The sequence below is a fragment of the Clinocottus analis genome, unplaced genomic scaffold (genome assembly GCF_023055335.1).
Source record: "Clinocottus analis isolate CAN_PGR_092001 unplaced genomic scaffold, fCliAna1.0.p SCAF_1, whole genome shotgun sequence".
Lineage (NCBI taxonomy): Eukaryota > Metazoa > Chordata > Actinopteri > Perciformes > Cottidae > Clinocottus > Clinocottus analis.
The window spans coordinates 8,513,136-8,532,448 of NW_027175820.1; the positions used below are offsets into that span (position 1 = coordinate 8,513,136).

General features: G+C 42.8%; 1 protein-coding gene across 20 annotated transcripts in view; it reads left to right on the top strand.

Moving 5' to 3' along the window:
- Positions 1–19,021, top strand: part of baz2ba (bromodomain adjacent to zinc finger domain, 2Ba) — a 65,028-nt gene extending 46,007 nt beyond the window's left edge. The window contains exons 11-39 of one of the 20 annotated variants that reach the window (XM_068579193.1): positions 833–893; positions 1,051–1,159; positions 1,977–2,078; positions 2,619–2,841; positions 3,406–3,498; positions 4,342–4,403; positions 4,663–4,728; positions 5,421–5,486; positions 5,745–5,789; positions 6,173–6,205; positions 8,093–8,158; positions 8,476–8,616; positions 9,209–9,463; positions 9,908–10,131; positions 10,634–10,708; positions 10,790–11,021; positions 11,119–11,181; positions 11,608–11,752; positions 12,119–12,936; positions 13,082–13,334; positions 13,571–13,726; positions 14,041–14,201; positions 14,280–14,620; positions 15,212–15,347; positions 15,440–15,586; positions 16,184–16,488; positions 17,260–17,403; positions 17,568–17,726; positions 17,827–19,021. In XM_068579193.1, coding sequence (XP_068435294.1) covers positions 833–893; positions 1,051–1,159; positions 1,977–2,078; positions 2,619–2,841; positions 3,406–3,498; positions 4,342–4,403; positions 4,663–4,728; positions 5,421–5,486; positions 5,745–5,789; positions 6,173–6,205; positions 8,093–8,158; positions 8,476–8,616; positions 9,209–9,463; positions 9,908–10,131; positions 10,634–10,708; positions 10,790–11,021; positions 11,119–11,181; positions 11,608–11,752; positions 12,119–12,936; positions 13,082–13,334; positions 13,571–13,726; positions 14,041–14,201; positions 14,280–14,620; positions 15,212–15,347; positions 15,440–15,586; positions 16,184–16,488; positions 17,260–17,403; positions 17,568–17,724 — 4,679 coding nt within the window. In that variant the 3' untranslated portion in view covers positions 17,725–17,726; positions 17,827–19,021. Of the gene's footprint in view, positions 1–832; positions 894–1,050; positions 1,160–1,976; positions 2,079–2,618; positions 2,842–3,405; positions 3,499–4,341; positions 4,404–4,662; positions 4,729–5,420; positions 5,487–5,744; positions 5,790–6,172; positions 6,206–8,092; positions 8,159–8,475; positions 8,617–9,208; positions 9,464–9,907; positions 10,132–10,633; positions 10,709–10,789; positions 11,022–11,118; positions 11,182–11,607; positions 11,753–12,118; positions 12,937–13,081; positions 13,335–13,570; positions 13,727–14,040; positions 14,202–14,279; positions 14,621–15,211; positions 15,348–15,439; positions 15,587–16,183; positions 16,489–17,259; positions 17,404–17,567 lie in introns of all 20 variants that reach the window. The other 19 variants (XM_068579260.1, XM_068579184.1, XM_068579201.1 and 16 more) reach the window with 19 other exon arrangements.
- The last annotated feature ends 292 nt before the right edge of the window (positions 19,022–19,313 follow it).

Below are 19,313 nucleotides of genomic sequence, written 5' to 3' on the forward strand. Positions count from 1 at the left end.
TGCAAAAGAGAATGTCATGAGGGATTTAAGAAGTTGCGAGTTAATTTAAATAAGAATTGATTGGGTGACTTTTGTTGCTGCTCCGGTCCGTTCACTGTCTTATTGTGAAAAGCAGATATTTAATTTAATCTCCCAGGCATATACAGCGCCATGAAAAAAAGAAGCTATAGCAACCAGCAGATGCCGTGTTTTGTTAACAAGGTCTCAGCTCTTGAATAACATAATAACCCATCATCCTTAGATGAAGAGGGATTGTTACTTTTAGGGTGGCAGGAAGAAGGCGGTTGGTTGCCATGGACTAACCGGAGCTCTCAGGTCCTGTAGGGGCATGCCTCAGAGCCCTGACAACTTGTTTGGCACAGCAACGAGATCAACGTCTGCCTTCTTCCAATGCAAAGGGGTTACCAAGATAAGGGAAAATAAGACGATGTGTAGCTTGCCGGAAATAATCCAAGTAGTTTCCAGTCTTTGCTCATCTATGATTAATTATCTTTTCTCATCTGCCTTTCTTAAATGGCCATTGTTCAACAGACATTACCACACGATGTAAATTCACTCCTGTGTTCATGCATAGCGGGTTTGGCATTTTAGTTTTATGATTTGAAAATGGCAGTCTGGAGAATTGAGCGTGTGTTTAACTTCTATGGTCACATTAGGCTGGTAAACGCAGTTTGAAAAGGCCAGTGTACAAACACGTGTATGTTCTTGGTTACCTGCCAGGTGTGATTACTGGTGAGTCCAGGCGCTTTGACTGCTGCTCCTACATGTGTGTAAGGTCTCTGGCCGTCGGTTGTGCTGACAAATTGATGGTTGATCTCTTGTCTCTCCACAGGCTTAGGGAAGAGGAAGAGGGTGATGGATGAGAAGGAGTTGATGATACCTCTGGAGTTGGGGTATGTACAAGAGGCTGAAAGAAAGACACCTATCATGGAAGGGCTTCACTTCAGAGTGCTCACATCCGTGCCACAAATGTACGACACGCCGTTTTTTTCTGAACAGCCGTTTTATTGCTTTCTTCTTCTTCTTTAAAAAAAAAAAAAAAAAAAACAGGTGGCGGAGAGAAACGAGAATCAAATCAGTGGCCGGGCGGTCACAGGGTGAGGTGGCCTACTACGCTCCGTGTGGCAAGAAACTGAGGCAGTACCCAGATGTAATGAAGGTACCACGGCCCCACAGCGCCGCAGTGTAGTCTACACCCGTGATACAGAGGCAAAGGTTACGAGGCATACAGATGAGCAGTTCGGGACTGAAGTGGGAGTCAATGTGGGCGGCATGGTTTATGATCTATTACGGAGGGATGTTTTTGCTACTACTTGCGGCTCTGCTCATCCACATCGCTCAAACAAATGCTTCTGTATCAGGATTTGTTGTCTCTGCTATCGCTTCAGCTGTACTCCACCCCCACCCTGCTTCCTGTGACCCCAATAGTCTGGGATGATATTCTTAGATTCACTTCTTCTGACACTTTTTTTTTCACCTCTCCTCCCCCATTTCCCCACCCCCAACCCAACCCCCACCCAAAGACATGATTAATGGTTTGTGTTGGGATGCACAGCTTTGGCCCCATTTGTACGCTACATTATAGTCTATAATCTTCTTTGTTTGCTTCATCAAAAGCTCAACTGCGCTAATCGTTAAAACTGCCTTTGAGTGGGGTAGTGCATAGAGAAAAATGTGTACTCGGTAACATTCACTCACTGCTAGTCAGTCAGTCGGCAGTAAAAAGCCTAGCATGGCCACAGATAAATAATAAAGGGCCTGAATTGTGCACCCCAAGGTCAGAACCGTTTTTCTCTCCTGAGAGCTTTTGCTTTTTTGTCCCCTGGCTTTTAGAATGATTAGTAGCACTGCACACATGCACACTGCAACCTTAGACTCCCTCCAATCTAATGCTTCCCAGATGCTTATCAATGTCGCTAATTTCACAATTTTTTTTTCTGCCTAAACCAACGCCATTATTATTTTCTCTTCTGTAGTATCTATCCAGAAATGGAATAAGTGGCATCACGCGAGATAATTTTAGCTTCAGTGCAAAGATAAGGGTTGGTGACTTCTATGAAGCCAGAGAAGGACCCCAGGTGACTGCCTTTCATCTCTCTTTCTTCTCTTCGTGATCCCTGTTCATCTTTTCATCTAGCGGGAGGCAAAGCATCATGCAGCAGTCGCAGTCAGGGCATGAATAGGAATCAGCCAGAAAACCCTCAGTAGTCCTAGTTCATAGACCTCTCACTGTGCATGGATAAATGCAATAATCAGCTGACATTACTTCCACAGGTGATCAATGATGTATGCCATGTTATGTTTTACAAAGATATAACATCAGAAAATGGATGTGTATATTATTAGAAGCAGAATAGAGAAAATGCACACAGTGCTGAGGGGCCAGAAAGAACCTAGATGCAAAAGGACAGATCAGTAAACGTGTACTTAGTTAATGCGTTGTTTAGCCAGGTTTTACTGTGTATTTTAAAACATGTAATGCTATTTGTTTTAACTCATTTATTTCACACGCTAATAATACTTAAATTGTTCCTTAGTCACATAAAATGATCAATGTCAACATATTCCTCTGCACCCCGCCCAATCTCTCCATCGCTTCGTTTTCTCTCTCTCTCTAGGGTTTACAGTGGAGCCTGTTGAAGGAAGAGGAGGTCATTCCACGTATTTTGGCGATGGAAGGTCGCAGGAGTCGCCCCCTGACTTCAGACCGCCAGTTAGCGGGCGAAGGTGGCAAAGGCTCCCGACGGAGGAAGGGGCGGCCCCCTAATGTGGGCGATCCGCTGGTGCCCGAGGGCCCCAGTCCCAGCGAGGTCAAACTCCTGCGCAAACTAGAGGCTCAAGGTTAGCACAGGAAATGAGCTCTGAGATGTGTTGGTCACAAGTGTGTGTGTCATGAATCAACCAGCCATTATTCAGGTAGAGGATGGTCAGGAAAGAGTTAATGTTTTAAACATTTTTAAAGGCTTTTTTTGTCATGCTTGTTTGTTAGATCCACCTACTTCATATGCAGTAAACCACATACTTTTCAAGATGAATCGGCATTGTTATCATGTCTATTTGGATGTCACTGGGCTTTTGTTTGGCTTTGATAATAACATAACTGCATATGCTGTTATTACAAAGTAAAACCTTTTTCTACTCTGGCACCACAAATGTATTGTAGTCAGCTATACCCTTGTAAAAAACATTTACATTTTTTTTCTGTTATAATTTGAATAGACATATTTGTATAAATATATGTTAATCCTCACAGGGGGAGTTGGTTTTGAGTATATGTCCCTAATTTTGTCCAAATTTCACTGAAGCCATTGAATTATCTGAGTCAAATGTGCAAGGTCAGGCTGTAGTAGCATTTAGGCATTCTCCTAAAATTTCTCATGGACAATGTCTTTACCCTCTGTGCAGAAATAGCCCGACAGGCCACCCAGATGAAACTGATGAGAAAACTGGAAAAGCAGGCACTGGCGCGTGCAGCCAAAGAGGCTCGGAAACAGCAAGGTAAACCCAGGTTTTTGTGTGTGTTGAGCTCAGTGCTGCAAGGATGATAGTTGTGGTTTTTCGGTTGGTCAGTTGGTCACTGCAAACCACTTAAGCCTCCAGGGACACAGACACAACTGTACTTGGATGTTCATCACTTTAAAGCACAAGCTTTCATCTTTTTTTTTTCGACTCTCATCTTTATTGCTGCTTTGCTGCAAACATTGTGCTTATATATACAAATTATTACACACAATGATGGAGCCAAAGATTCTCATCAAGAAGTCGATTTCCGTGTGTTCTATTTCAATAATGATGTCTTGTTGAGGTAGTTGACATTTTACGGTAGTTAACGATTGCATTAAAAATATGAATTTTAAACATAAAATGTAGTTCATGGTCTTCATGGTTCTTTATTGAACTTAACTTAATACAGTATATTTATTGAAGGAGGCACGCATGACAGACTTCTTTTTTAATTAACATTTAAAACAAATCTAGCATAACCCTGCAGCATTAGTACCTGGCACTAGTATTTAAGAGCCACTGTGTGCTTATGGCTGTTTAAACACATCTTTCTGGTTTCTAGGCACCTGACACTTCTCTCATACCTTGAAGGGACTTCAAAATCTATTGTAGTGTGTCTGCGTGTTTTGTTTTCATTTTGTGTGACTGACTCTTAGTTGAGATCTCGTTCTCAGAATCGCTTGGACTCTTGTTTAAAATGCATCATCATCCCACTGAGACCGTCTGAATAAATGTATCTTAACAACTGTAATTTTCTCAGAAATGAATACTGCTGGTTGACCAGCTTTAGGGTTGTTTTAGTAGACACTAACATCACACTGACTTTGACTTTTGAAGCTATCATGGCGGCGGAGGAGCGGCGGAAGCAGAAAGAGCAGATCAAGATCCTAAAGCAGCAGGTGGGTGTGCTTTACATGTGCTGACGAATCTTTTTCCTCCCTTTCTCCTAATCTAAATGTCCTGACACACGTAGTCCCCGTGTGCAGCGCAAGAAGTGCTGAATGGTTTTTTTGTGACACTTTAAAGCTCGCTTTTAAATTACCATCATTACTTCTCTTATTGCTGTGTCTTTGGAAAGAGATTTTATCTGAGGATGTTTTCTAATGTCTAAAATATTAAGAGATTATGTTGTGTGTCTTTTCTTTTTTTTTTCCACAGGAAAAGATCAAGCGTATTCAGCAGATTCGAATGGAGAAGGAACTCAGGGCGCACCACATTTTGGAGGTACAGAATCTGATCCAGCACTTCTGATTAAGCAGAACATTCCTGGATAGCTCCAGACCCTCAGTCTATAGGGTTTTAATCTTCCTAAAGCTCATTACTGAACAGCAGCATGCATTGGAGGGAGTTGCGTCTTCTTAGGCATAATTCCACATGGAACTAATGCTAAATTGGTCTTGGTTGACGGCTGTTGAATATTAAAATGGCTGTTGCTGCCTCTTCAGACCTTATTTAAATTGGACAGAAAATACTTTTTTTCCTTCAGACAACAGTAACAGTTTAGCATAAGTGGGTCGAGAAGAAAAAAGGTGCTGTTTTCCACACACACAAACACGCATGCAAAGATGCATGCACTTCCACACATATGCACACACACACACACACACACATATGCAGGCGCACACAATTATACCGTAGGAGCTTCAAAGTGTTTTAGCAGGACTAAATCAATTTTGAGTTGACACGGTTGACAAGCCACTCTTAACGGGAGGCTTCAACATTTTTACAATTAGGTGTTAAAGAGATACATTATTCATTCGCTGTGTTTTACAAATTTGACTGGCATTCAGGAGCTTAAAATCTTTGCTCAAAGCAGAAAACTGCAAACAATCAGTTAAGGTGCAGCAAAGCCCTCACCCAAGACTGATTGATATGTGTCTGTCTCTGTGATTCTTGACCTTAATCTTTATTCATAGGCCAAACGGAAAAAAAAGGAAGAAGTCACCAATGCCAAAATATTGGAGGCTGAAAAACGGATAAAGGTATGCTTGTATATTTTTTTTAATAAATCTCTTGAAACAGATGCCAACACCTTTTAAAAAAGAAAAATCACATTAATTAGAATATTTCATATACACCATGATGTGGGGCTCTTATCCACTCTCAAAGTAGCCGGCAAATATAATTAGAGTGGCCGTTTGAAAAGTGCTGAAATTCCATCAGTCTGTAGTGATTTTCATGATATTGGCACAATGGGAGCATATTGATTTTTCCCTCATCTTCTCTTTCTTGCCTTCAAGGAAAAAGAGTTGAGGAGACAGCAGGCAGAGATCCTCAAGCACCAGGTAGGCATTCACTCCAACTTGCTCTGCCTCTTGAACATAATAGTTACTGCTGAATAAAACCATTTACCTCAAACTTCACTTGACTAGAAAGTTGACAGATGTGTGTGTGTGTATGTGTGTGTGTGTGTGTGTGTGTGTGTGTGTGTGTGTGTGTGTGTGTGTGTGTGTGTGTGTGTGTGTGAGTGAGTGAATGTGTGTGTCTGAGTGTATTTGTGCATCTATATTCATTTAAATACAAGGCATGTGTGAGTATATGTAAATGTAATTAATTACCAAACATCTATTTGATGAAAGCCTTCAGTATTTCTCTTTATTAAACGCCATGCTTTGCGGTATTGGATTTTATTTCTGTTCCATAATATTTTGCCAACTCTCTCTGCCAGGAGTTGGAGAGGCATAGACTAGATATGGTATGGGTATGTTTATTTTTGTACATCTAACACCTGCATCGTGTAACTGGTTGTGTTATGGTTGTCATAGCAATGCATTAAGTGTAGCACTGGCTGCTGTCATACTACATTCTTCTGCATGGCTTTCCAGCAAAACCAACAAAAGAGAAAAAGAGTCAGTATGCTGCCTCCATCTGCTCGTCCTGAGGGACAACTGACCCTGTCACGGTGGCCAGGCAGCTTCTGTCCCCCTCCCCCATCCTCCCCCTCCTACTCAGAATGCATTGCAAAGGCTGCTAGCCAATCCACACTCACTGTCTCAAAGTGCACTCGAGGAGTTTCCATCCATCACATACATTGTCTAACCGTTGTATTGGAGTAGCCTGTGTTACCCCGTGAGTGCTTGACGATTTCGGCCCAGACATTGAGCTTGTGTGTGTTCGTCCGTGCATCTGTTCTGCAGTCCACTGAGTGCTGGACTTTAACCTGCCCCATTCCAGCCTCTCTGTCATTCACTGTTCCTGTACTCCGCACAAATAATGAAAACAGCTACCGAGAATCATTTTGTCTTTATGGTGGAGATACTTCCAGGCTGATTCCCCCGCTCGAGTTTAGTGGGGGTGCGGCACAACCTTTGCTTGCAAATAGACCCGATCAATTGTAAAACCACACTATAGTAAACTCCACCACGGGGACAATGATGATTCTGTGTAGTATTTTATTTTGTCCTGGCTGTCCTGCTTGTCCTCACTCATACACAGTCACAGCTGAATCTAAAGGTCTGCCTATCTGTTTCATAGTGGACTCTGAGCCGATTGTGGCATTAACCCTTTGTACCTTCCTTAAGAGCAAACTGAGATACGTGAAATAATCCTGGTATTTACGGTTGTCCCATGCAATTGCATTGCTTTTGATTCGCTGTAGCTTGTTATCATAATACCCCCCAACATATTCATTGTGTTTGATCAAGTGGAAAGCTCGAAAAAGCTGAATGCCACAGTGTCTATGTCCTTTTTGAAGTTCTCCATTTGTAGATAAATCAAACCAATAAGGACATAGAAATATGGTAGTAGAGTGCTTGGCACCGGGCCTGTTTTGTTTATCACAATGACAAAACAATCCTCACAAACTAGCCCATTTCATCCACTATGTGCTGGAAATGTCCTTGGCAAGCCCTAATAGTGGCAATTGTGTGTTTCTGGTGGATCACAGAGGGAATGACAGCCTGATACGGTGGAGCGGGAAACCTAAAGAGATCAAATAAAATGATAGTCAGTCACCAGTGATTCCTGTGCCCTTTCGCAGTAGACTGTGTATCATGCACCAAAGAACAACATAGATGTCTCATCCTCGGCAGTCACATACTGTGCTAATACTTACGCTGCCAAAACCACTGAGGTGGAACTGCTCTGTTTGTAGCTAGTCTTTACCATCTATTCCTATTTGTCGTCCCTCTCGCCAAATATTATGAGAATGATGTGTAAAAAAAAAAAAAAACATGAACATTGCCTCATGTAATAGAATTTAGTATTTTGATCATGCCAATGTGGCACGTCTGAAGACTTCTGGCAACCAGCATTTTGTTGCTTTTGTTGTGTCAGCTTTAGTTTAGAGGCACCGCCACCGGTTCCAGCTGCTTCTCTTTTTTGAGCCTGTCATCACATCTACTTCGTACCGCATCTCTGTGTTGCTTTTTGGTTGTCATCGTAATACTGTACTCTTCACTTATGCTTCCACCATACATGTGAAAGTGTATACATGTGAAGCATTGTTTTGTGTCTGTTCAAGTATGGTGCCTCTATTGAATTTTTAGCGCATCACAATTTTGCATTAATGAATACTAAATTTAGTCAACCTTGAGTGCTGTATGTGCAATGTGTGCTTGTTAATGTGCCTGTGTTTCTGCCACTCTAGGAGAGGGAGAGGAGGAGGCAACATGTAATGCTGATGAAGGCGGTTGAGGCTCGCAAGAAAGCAGAGGTAGCCCACATGCACACAAACAGTCCACTCCATAAAAAGAGCCTAAGTCCCGCTTTCTCTCCTTTTTGTGCACTCTTTCCCCTCCATTCATTTTTTTTCTCCATACTTTCCAAGTCAAAAGATTCTGGCCCTGAAGCACTTTTCTTTTGAATACACAGCAGCATTAGGCTGAATTCTAATACTGCTCAGCAAAGTCAAGTAAACCTTCCTGTCTGTTTTCACACACACACACACACACACACACACACACACACACACACACAAACACACGCACACTTTGCTTTCCTTAATGCTCTCTTGAATTTTGGACTCTCCAGGAGCGTGAGCGCTTGCGGCAGGAGAAAAGGGATGAGAAGCGCCTGAACAAAGAGCGTAAACTGGAGCAACGGCGGCAAGAGCTGGAGATAGCGAGGGAGCTGAAGAAGCCAAATGAAGACATGTGTCTGTCTGATCACAAGGTAGTTAAGGAAGAAGCCCATCCGCTCAGCGCTGTGGGTGTAAAGCTGATCGCTCAAAGAAAAATGTATAGCGCATACACAGTTTTATATCCTCGATGTTGTCGTTACATTGTCAGTCACATTAAGATGCTGTTAAATACATTGAATTAGGGCAGGAGGGGAACGCAATCACAAAATTCTTTTCAGCTATATTTTTATTATTATTATTATTATTATTATTATTATTATTATTATTATTATTATTATTATAGTAGTAGTATTAGTGGTAGTACTATTAAATAGCCAGTTTAATGTTTTCTTGAGGGTCAGTTTTAACAATAAGACCACATGGTTTTAAGCATTTTTATGTGTGGAGGTGTGTGCCCCCAAGTGGTAAAATGAAAGTACTACATAGTGTAGAAAATAAGCCGTCGTCACTGCAAATTGCAAAGCACCATCTTGATATCAGTCAACAGGTGTGAGATGTAATGACAGCTTTACTCCCATTTTCCCACAGCTGTTTAAATCGCAATTGTCTGTCGTAGAAATTGGATTTAATGTCTCTCTCAGTGACACATACAGCAATCCTTTACCTTTACTTCCCTCTGTGCAGCCTCTCCCTGAGTTCTCCCGGATTCCTGGACTCATTCTCCCGGGACGCGCCGTGTCTGACTGCCTGATGCTGATGCAGTTCCTGCGAGGCTTCGGGAAGGTTTTAGGCCTTGATTTGAATGCGGATGTGCCCACCCTGGGCATGCTTCAGGAGGGCTTGCTCAATGTCGGGGACAGCATGGGCCACGTCCAGGACCTTCTAGTCAAACTGCTTTCTTTGGCAGTGTGTGATCCTGGTTTGCCACCTGGACAAAAGGTGAGCTCTGTCAAAGTTTATTAAGTGGTCCTTACGAACATATTTGAACCCCTGAAGACGGATTTCTCTATTTAGTAGTTTCAGTTCACAGCATTGTAATACATTCATATACTAATATTGATCTATATTGTTTTATACATTTGGCATGCCAAATGTATCACAAGACAATATATAACAATACTAGTAACATTACATTGCTTAAATGTAGAATATCTAACAGTATTAAGGTGAATTTATTGCTAAGTGTCTTGTAAATGCAGGACTATTGTATTGAATATAGATTTATTTTCCCATTGTGATATTGCTCATTTTTAGTTTCGAGGTTTAGTTTAGTGTTAGTGTTTAGATTTAAGGTTTACTCAGTTTATGAATGAAATCAACTTCCAGTCATCAAGGAAGTGTTCATTAACTTGACCTCTTTGACGTTCTCTCCGTCTCTATCAGACAAAAACCATGCTGGGGGACCACCTGACCAACGTTGGCATTAACAGGGATAATGTGTCTGAGGTGCTACAGATGTACATGGGAGCCCATTGTGCCAATACAGAGCTGGCCCCTCTGGCCTTCAGTCTGAAGACCAAGGCCTTCCAGGCCCACACGCCTTCCCAGAAAGCCTCAATCCTGGGCTTCCTAGCTAATGAGCTTGCCTGCAGCAGAGCTGTTATCAGGTAAGAGAAGCAGCTGAAAGTAGAACATTGAGACTGTCCAACTGAGTCCTTCCTAATACACTCTGCATTAGTGTCACATAGCTGAATGGTTATAAAATGGTCTACAATACTTCCTCTACCTGGATTCACATAGTACAAAATAGTAAAAATAAAAACCAAACACTTTTTCGCACAAAACTCTCACTGAAAGAATATATTAATCTACAATGGTCTCTATATGCTCTTATTTTTGCATAACTCTCAAGTTATTCATTAGCCAATAATGGTGTGTTTTATTGATGAAGTGGAAAACGTTTAATACAGCTGCAGAAGGGAGCAGTAATTTGCAGTGGAGTCTTTTTGATTGTAGGGGAATTATGCATTTGTGCTCCGGGATACCAGCTTTCGGGATTCAGCTTTTATCTCTTTCTCAATACATTTTTGACTACTGTCTAAGATAACTGAAAACATGGACTTACTTAGGCACAACTGTAAATTGACGGGATTCTGTTTCCTCTTCCAGTGAGATTGACAAGAGCCTGGATCAGATGGCAAACATGAGGAAGGACAAGATCATTATGGAAGGAAAACTGAAGAAGTACGTTTGCTTTCATCCTAAAAATAATAATACCTTGACTCTTTGAACACAATCACACTGAACCTAACTGTGTTAATAAAGGCTGAAGACCATTCATGCTAAACGCACCGGGAGGAGGGAGGCCAGTACGGGGGTTGAAGAGAACCAGTCCATTGGCACGCCGTCCTCTGCCATCAAACGCAAGAGGAAACTCGGTGGAGACAGCGACGACGACGATGAAGATGATGACGACAGTGATGACCAGGCAGAGGACGAGGACGATGAGGAGGAAGAAGAAATAAAGAAGGTTAAAAAAGTGGAGACATATGATGAGGTAAAAAAAGAAAAAACATAGATCCAGCCATCGATCCATTATCAAAAGTGACTTTTGAGGGTTCCTCACAAACATTAACTTTGCTTTGTCCTGTCAGGATGAAGTAGACCATGCCACCAGTCTGGAGGAGCTGGAGAAGCAGATAGAGAAATTAGCCAAGGTATGTTTTTATAGAAAATCAGAAAAGAAATGCACGGTTGCTTGACACTGATCATGTTTGATAAAAAACGACACACGCGTCAGATGAACAAATAATAAGTCTCTGAGAGAAGCAACTAAGAAAATATAAACTACAAACATGTTGAACATTATTATCCTTTTGCATAACCATTGTTCATGGTTATGCAGGACCTGTATGTTACCATGAAGATGTGTTTAAATACAATTTAATACAATGCATAAGAGAGAACCGCTAATGAAGGAATTAATTAGCTTAATAAATTACCTCATTACTATAACATGTAATGCTCAATACATCACACAGTAATTACAAAAAGACACGTCGGTAGCATGAGTGTCTTTTGTTTTCCATACACAGATCGAAACAATGTACAGAAATCACAAAGTATGTTTTGTACATTTGCAGCAACATCATCAGACCAGAAAGAAGCTGTTTGAAATCTCCCATTCTCTGCGCTCCATGATGTATGGCCAGGACCGTTACCGCCGCCGGTACTGGGTACTTCCCCACTGTGGAGGGGTCTTCATTGAAGCCATGGAGAGTGGAGAAGGTAGTTACAGTACATGCCAAGTATGATGAATTCCCTTGTTAAGATGCTTCAATTTGCTCGTCTTGATTGCAGAGCACATTTTATGCATACTCAGTCTGGAAAATAAAAATCATCAGATTTGATGTTGCAGGAAGAGGAGTGAATAAATGTTGTGAAAACATCTGTTTAGCTGCATGATCAGCTGTTTTTGGCAATGTAAAATATGCTGATGATGTTTACTTTGTCTTAATCCTCAATGACTAAAGCTATAATAATCGAACAATACTTTTCTCTCAAAAGCAAGCGATAGATAATGTTATAGAAGAATTAGCTCTTAACTACGCTGGTTGTGTTTTCAGCTACATTAACAGTGCTCTCTCCCCACAGCTCCAGAGGAACTGGAGGAAGAGCGACAGAGGAGAAGGAGAGTGGCAGAGGAGGTCAAGGTCAAAGAGGAACCTCAGGAGATCGAGTTGCAGAAGGAGAAACCCACCAACCTCGATGGGCAGAGCATTCAAACGCGAGGCCTGGAACATGAGACACAGGAGGAAGAAGAGCATGAAGGGAAGAAAAACGCCCTCTTCTACCAGCAGCCAGGCTGTGTTTCCAAGCTCTGCACATTCCGGGACGTCAACAAGGACGTCGGCAAAGAAACGGGGACGGCAGAGGACAAGGAGAGTCCCCATGTGAGACAACACGGCACGAGCCCCTTGGGCACTCCTGTTGCCACAACCACAGGAACACCCTCCTCCCCCACTCACAATACCTCTGAGCCAGCAGTAGCAACAACTCCCTCCATGGTGACCACTAATGACACTACAAGCATCCCTCCCCCAGCCTCAACCTCTTTATCAGGCCCTTGCCTGCCAGCCCCACGTGAAAGCCCTGGGAACACTCCTCCAACCTCCTCCCTAGCTCCATCTCCGTATCTCTCATTCCAAGCCAACGACCAGCTGCTCAGAGTCCTGACAGAGAGGAGCGGACACTGGTTCAGTCTGCTCCCTCGCAACCCATGTGACCTCACTTCCATCATCACACCTCCTCCAGGGGCGCCCCGATTGTCTCCCCAGGCATCCTCCACCCCAGCCAGGCCCAGATCCCCACCCCAGTCCCCTGCCCTGCCTCTCACCCCTTCTGCTGCATCGGCCTCTGCCAGCCCGCTCCACCCGGCTGGCCTCCTCAACTACCCACTATCAGCCCTGCAGGTGAGACTGGTGGCCTGACACAAACAGATATAGCTGTGTTCTGCACAGTTGTTTCTGCCATGTACACGATCACCTAAGCAGTGACCCGCAGTCTTGTTTTCCTCCACTTCCCTCACCCTTTTGTTTTCCCTTATTTTATCCCCAGGGGAAGTCAGGTGCTTCATTACTCGGAGTTTCTTTCGGAAGCTGGCCCTGTGGCATGATAAGTCCCGGTCTGCCTCTGTGCAGCAGCCCCAATCCCATGTTGGGTCACTCTCTAGAGGGCAACACAGCAGCAAGTGTCTCGAGCAAGAGTGAATCACCTTTACCTTGCATTGAGAAAACTTCATCCATGCCCTCTCCTGCCCTGGAGATGCCCAAATCCCAAGACCACGCCACACCTCGGCCTATTCCAGAGGGTGAGTGACCCAAAAGCATTGAGCGATATTAAAGTGGAGGCCCTAATCACAGCCTGTTTTCTTAATTGAGGAGAATTCACTTGCCTGAATAATCCAAGATAATTGGGTTTGGGAATGTTCTGCTCCACTGTACACAATTACATTTGGGTATACCATAGCTGAACGAAGCACCTTTTTACTGTGATGTATGCTATTTGTCTTGTAGCTAACGTGCCTGTTTGTGCTCATTGTCTCAGAGAACCTGACAGGGTGGTGGCGGGTGTCTAACATCGAGCAGCTGAGGGCTTTAGTCAGTGCTCTTCACAGCCGGGGCATGAGGGAGAAAGGCCTCCAGAGGCAAATGCAGAAATACACAGAGATCATCCCCCAGGTTTGCACCAAACACAGAGACGGTAAGTGGTTCAACACTGCCTCTGAGAACATAATCACAGTATATAGCATATTCTGTATGTATGTATGTATGTATGTATGTAGGAGTTGGATTATTGTGTACAGCACCAGATGCAGATTTGTTGTGCTGATGTTCAAACATTGATGCATGCCCTTGGTGATCACTGAATACACTGCGAACATTGTATTATTTATGACCAAGCCACATGAATATCCGTGGATGTTTGGCTTCGCTACTCATGTGTTTACCTGCAGCGGCGAGTGTGTTTGTGTGTGCATCCATGGCTGACTGATGTCTCTCATGTCGTCCATCTAGTGGCCATGATCGAGCTGCGTGAGCTGGAGGAGAGCCAGGTCAGTGTGGAGTCTGTGCGGGGCTGGTGTGTTGAGGAGCAGGCGATGGAGATGGACATTGCCGTGCTGCAGCAGGTAGAGGAGCTGGAGAGGAAGGTCACCGCCGCCAGCTTGCAGGTCAAGGTAAAACACTTACATAACCCTCCACATTTTGGCATTGGTGTAAGAAACATGTTTTAACATGCGGAGTGGTGTGATCAGAGGCCTGATGTCCTCTCCCAGGGCTGGACATTTCCGGACCCTCAATCCGAGCGAGAGGACCTGGTGTATTACGAGCACAAGCCCCTCATCAAACCAGCGCCACGGTCTGTCAACACGGGAGACAAGGAGCATCCGGAGGAGCGGGGGGAGAAGGGCGGGGTGATGCGTCACCTGGACAACCCGCTGGACATAGCAGTGACACGTCTGGCTGATCTGGAGCGCAACATCGAGAGAAGGTACCTGAGGAGCCCCTTAGGTACCACCATTCAGATCAGGCTGGATAATGTGGGTACGGTCACTGTCCCTGCTCCTGCCCCATCCACTAGTGCTGACAGGGAAGGGTAGGTCATTTCTCCAACCAAAGCTCCCCACTCTCCCACTAAGACCCTTTTCCTCTCTCTGTGTGTGCTTCATGTTTACCATACTACTCAAACAGGGAGGGTTTTTGCTGCTTTCACAGCAAATTTATGTGGTGGCTTGTTGCATTCTTGTTTGTTTCTTTGGTCTTGTGTGACTTCTTGGGTGGGGTGGGGGTCTCCACTCAGTTTCATTTCCTCTAAAGTTTTTGCTTACTGGCTTGTTTTTTTCTGCGGTCATCTGCATGGTGTTGTGCATCAGTAACCTTGGTTATGGGCATAATCATGTCTCCCACTGTACAGTATACACTTTCACAGGTTTTCACTCTTCCTGCATGAAGTTACCCTTAACATAACAAAATTGGTGTGTACCTCTCCTTGGTGCTTCACACCCTCCCAAATCCTCATGCCTGTCTCTGCACAGCTGGAGCTCTTTCTGGTCTGCTGTCTTGTTGGCGGCTGGCTCAACTGATACAGTTTACTGCCTATTGTGTGTATGTGTGTGTAAATACGCCCACATATTCACGTTCATGTGAACCGCTCTGTGTCTCATCATTTCTCATTATCTTCTCTCAGCAGCGAGGAGGAGGTGGCCCACGGTATGAAGGTGTGGAGGAAGGCTCTGACTGAAGTGCGTAGCGCTGCCCAGTTAGCCATGTGTATCCAGCAACTACAGAAGTCTATCGCCTGGGAGAGGTCCATCATGAAAGTGGTTAGCAGTGTATTTCTATCCTGCTAATTAAAAACAAGCTCTATTTAAAAGGGGTATGCTGTTTTTTTAATGGATGCACTTGTTTTTTTTAGTACTGTCAGATGTGCAGGAAGGGAGATAACGAGGACCTCCTCCTGCTGTGTGACGGCTGTGACAAAGGCTGCCACACTTACTGTCACAAACCCAAGATCACCTGTATCCCAGAAGGAGACTGGTACTGCCCGGCCTGCATATCCAAGGTATCAAGCCCATTTATAAAGCAATCTCATGTCTTTATGGTTGATTATTCGCAGAGGAAATCCTAGCTACGCTTTTCTTTCATTCACACCTTCCTCTGTCAATTAAACACATGCAGCATTTGCAAATGTTGGTATTTGACAGCCGATGGATGATATTTTTTCTCAATACTCACATCGATTTGCTTAAAGTAGTTTGGGAATTTGATGCATTTATTCGAAAGTAGAGATAAGATTAAATAGATGGAGAGAAAGAGAAAACAACATGCAGCAGAGGTCCCCAGCCTTCAAAACAACTGCAAGGAATATACATTTCCTGTTTTGTTAAGTTTACTTTGAATTGTTATTGTCTGCAGAATGTATTTTGCATTTATCCCATTGAGTGACAATACAACTCTCCAATTCACAAGCTTATCGTGAGTTTTTTATTTAGATGGGGTCATGGATGAAACTAATAATATTGGTGGTCTAAGATATGACAAACTGAACTAATAGCTATGAAAAGTCCAACATGAAGTATGATAAATCGGTCAGTGGACACTATAGCTTTAGTTTTTTATTGCACCAGACTTCAAAGAATGCATTGTTTACTCTTTGCAGGCAAGTGGCCCATCTACCAAAAACAGAAAACCTCCAAGCAAACCAGCAGCAGCATCAAGCGGAGGAGGTGCTAAAAAAGGTGGAGAGGGGAAGAAGAACGGGAAGCAGGCAGGTAATGGAGAGGTGACGGAGGACGACCCGGCCAGCGCAAGCAGCACGCCCAAGAAAGGAGCTAAAGACACCGTCAGGAAGAGGAAACCAGAGGACAGCTCACCTGCTCTGCCAGCAGCCAATCAGGAGGCACCTGTGTGTGTGAAGAGAGCCAAGACGGCTAGAGACAACAACAGGGACCTGGGATTATGCAGGTATGTGGCCCTGGCTAGTTCATACTTGTCCTTCTATTGAATTTTCACTTGTCTATCTCCCTTTCCCAAACACTTTTATAGTTGCTGCCATCTACTGTAGGACTGTATCAATAGTTTGTTTTCTCTTAACCAGGGAATAAGATTGTTCTGCGGTTTAAACCTCTTAAATCTAAGGTCCCCTTTTAACCATGAAATCCAATTTAGCCATTTTTATTAAGATTACAAGTTGTATTTTTTCAGCACAAAGTCAGCTATGAGTTCAGCTTTGGCGAGTGATGGTTGGTATTGGCTTATAAAAGCGGACATTACTAAAGATCTTACATCAAAAACCCAGCTCTGTAGAGCTCAGGGAATCCTTTGAAGACAACTGCTTTAAAGGACCAGTGTGGGTGATCTCTTGTCAGAAATTAAAAAATAATGCTCATAACTATGGGTATGTTACAATAGTGCATAATGACCAGAAACATTGCGTTTTCATTTTGTGTACATTGGGAGCAAGGTGCTTCATGCATGTTGCATTTTCCATAATTGAAAAACCAAACTCTTTCACGAATTTACGTTACTGACGCTTCTCTGACATCCTGGAAAGATGGTGGTAGTGAGCGGACAGGTATTCAGTTGGCAATCTGCAACCTCATCACCAGATGCCACTGAATCCTACACACTGCTCCTTAAAAGGAAGAGGAAATTATAAACGTCCCAGTGGAAAAAAGCTCCTCCGCAGCTGTTTCTGTGTCTCACTGTATGCGTGTACATTTCTGTGTTCAACAGGGTGCTCCTTGCTGAGTTGGAGCGGCATCAGGATGCATGGCCTTTTCTCACACCCGTCAACCTGAAATCAGTCCCTGGCTACAGGAAGGTCATCAAGAAATCGATGGACTTCTCCACCATACGCGAGAAGCTTGTGAGCAGCCAGTAAGTTCCCGCCGCCTCTGTTTGTTCTGTTTTCACCGAAAGCTTTCAGGACATTTGTGCAAAATTTAAAGAAGTCAGACTGGTATTTTGTCAGAAAAACAGGGTTTAGTTACACCGCAGAATGTGGTCTCAACTTAAGACTTTATTTTTCTCCTTTTTTTCAGGTATCAAAACCTTGAGACCTTCATCATTGATGTCAACTTGGTCTTTGATAACTGCGAAAAATTCAATGAAGACAATTCAGACATTGGTCGAGCTGGTCATAACATGAGGAAGTTCTTTGAGAAGCGCTGGACCGAGCTTCTGAAACAAACAAACTAAAGGTCTGTTCAGATTCTCTCCATAAACCCATTCAACTTTTCATACCGGAGCACCAGGTTTTACGTTTGTTTTGATTTTCTGATGGAGAATGTGGCTTTGCAGGATGGAAGAAGTCAAATCCGTAATAAGGAAATCCACGGTGTGCATAAGATGAGATGTCACCTTGGCGGGGGAGAAAAAAAAAGTCGTTACATGAGGTGCGCTGGATTTTATCACAACAGGGATAAAAGCCCCAAAGAGTCCCATAGAAATGGGGTGTCGTAGTGCAATACCATTCCCTGTCTCAGAACTCTGCACTGAATTAATCCTCAACTGTCACTGATGTGTCTGCGCTAGAAGACTTTCCACTACTTGTAAATAGTCTTTTGTTATTTAATCGTATTATAGTGAATGTATTTAATTTTGTAATAATTATTTATGAATCAAGGTCCACTTCATTTTCTATGAAAAGGAAGAATCAGCTGAACTGCTTTGAATTTAAAAAGGAATGTGTCTTTGTGTTATAATTTTTCTCCCAAATATTAAACAAAGCCAAGAAAAAAAAAAAACTGTTTACACTGTTCAGTGCTTTGGGGCATCAGAGGACTGTATTCATTTGTTCGAACTGTAAAACTGCATTTATTTACAGGAACAGAAGACGGACAGTTAGACAATGGTGATTCATGTGTATATACTGTTTATTAATGTCAATATTATGTCTTGTTTGGAACGATGTGTAAAAATTGTTTAAGAATATTAAGATATTGTTTATGCCTTAGAATGATTGTAGCATTCTATTTTAGTGAACGTGATGAAAACATTATCATAAATATTGTTTGTACAGTATATACATATCCTCTGCAAACACTGTGGTATCCTTAATCTTGGTAGTGCCTACCCTTCCAACAGGGGCATGTAGGGGATGTTATTGTTTTTAGTTTTCATTCTTATGACAACATCCGTTTTTTTATATGATTTCAATCCAACAAGGCCTCCAAAGTTGGACAGTGACACAGAAATCATTCCTCACCATAGCAGAAAAAACGGAACAACAAGCATCCAGTTATGCTTCCATGATGCATTTCCTCGTAATCTGCCACAATACAGAGGACCTAAGGCCATTTGTAACCACTGTGTTGAACCTTGCTGTGTGTTGTGGCCTGATGGAGGCAGCTAGATTTTTTTGTACCCAAGTCAAGAGTACTTGAAGTTACTTTATTTAAGATATTGTGGAATAAAAGTATCATTCTTTTGTAGGAGCTTTATTTTTCACTAGTGTGTGGCACGGACCTATTAAAAGGATGTTTTTCAACGTAAATGACTTCAACTTGTTTTATTTCAATTCTATCTTACAGAATGTTTTTTTTGTGGGGACACTTAGTGATAGATGTGTGGATTAATGCCTTTTATTCTTTAATAATAATAATAATAATAATATATTTTATTTGTATAGCGCCTTACAGAGTACTCAAGGCACTTTACATGGTACAAAAACAATAACATATACAAGCTTAACAGTTTGTACCAATTCAAAACCTAACTATCAAATGCCTCGGCCTTGCAGTGCTATGAAAAACTCAAACATAAATTCTTTTCAAGATCGTGTGCTC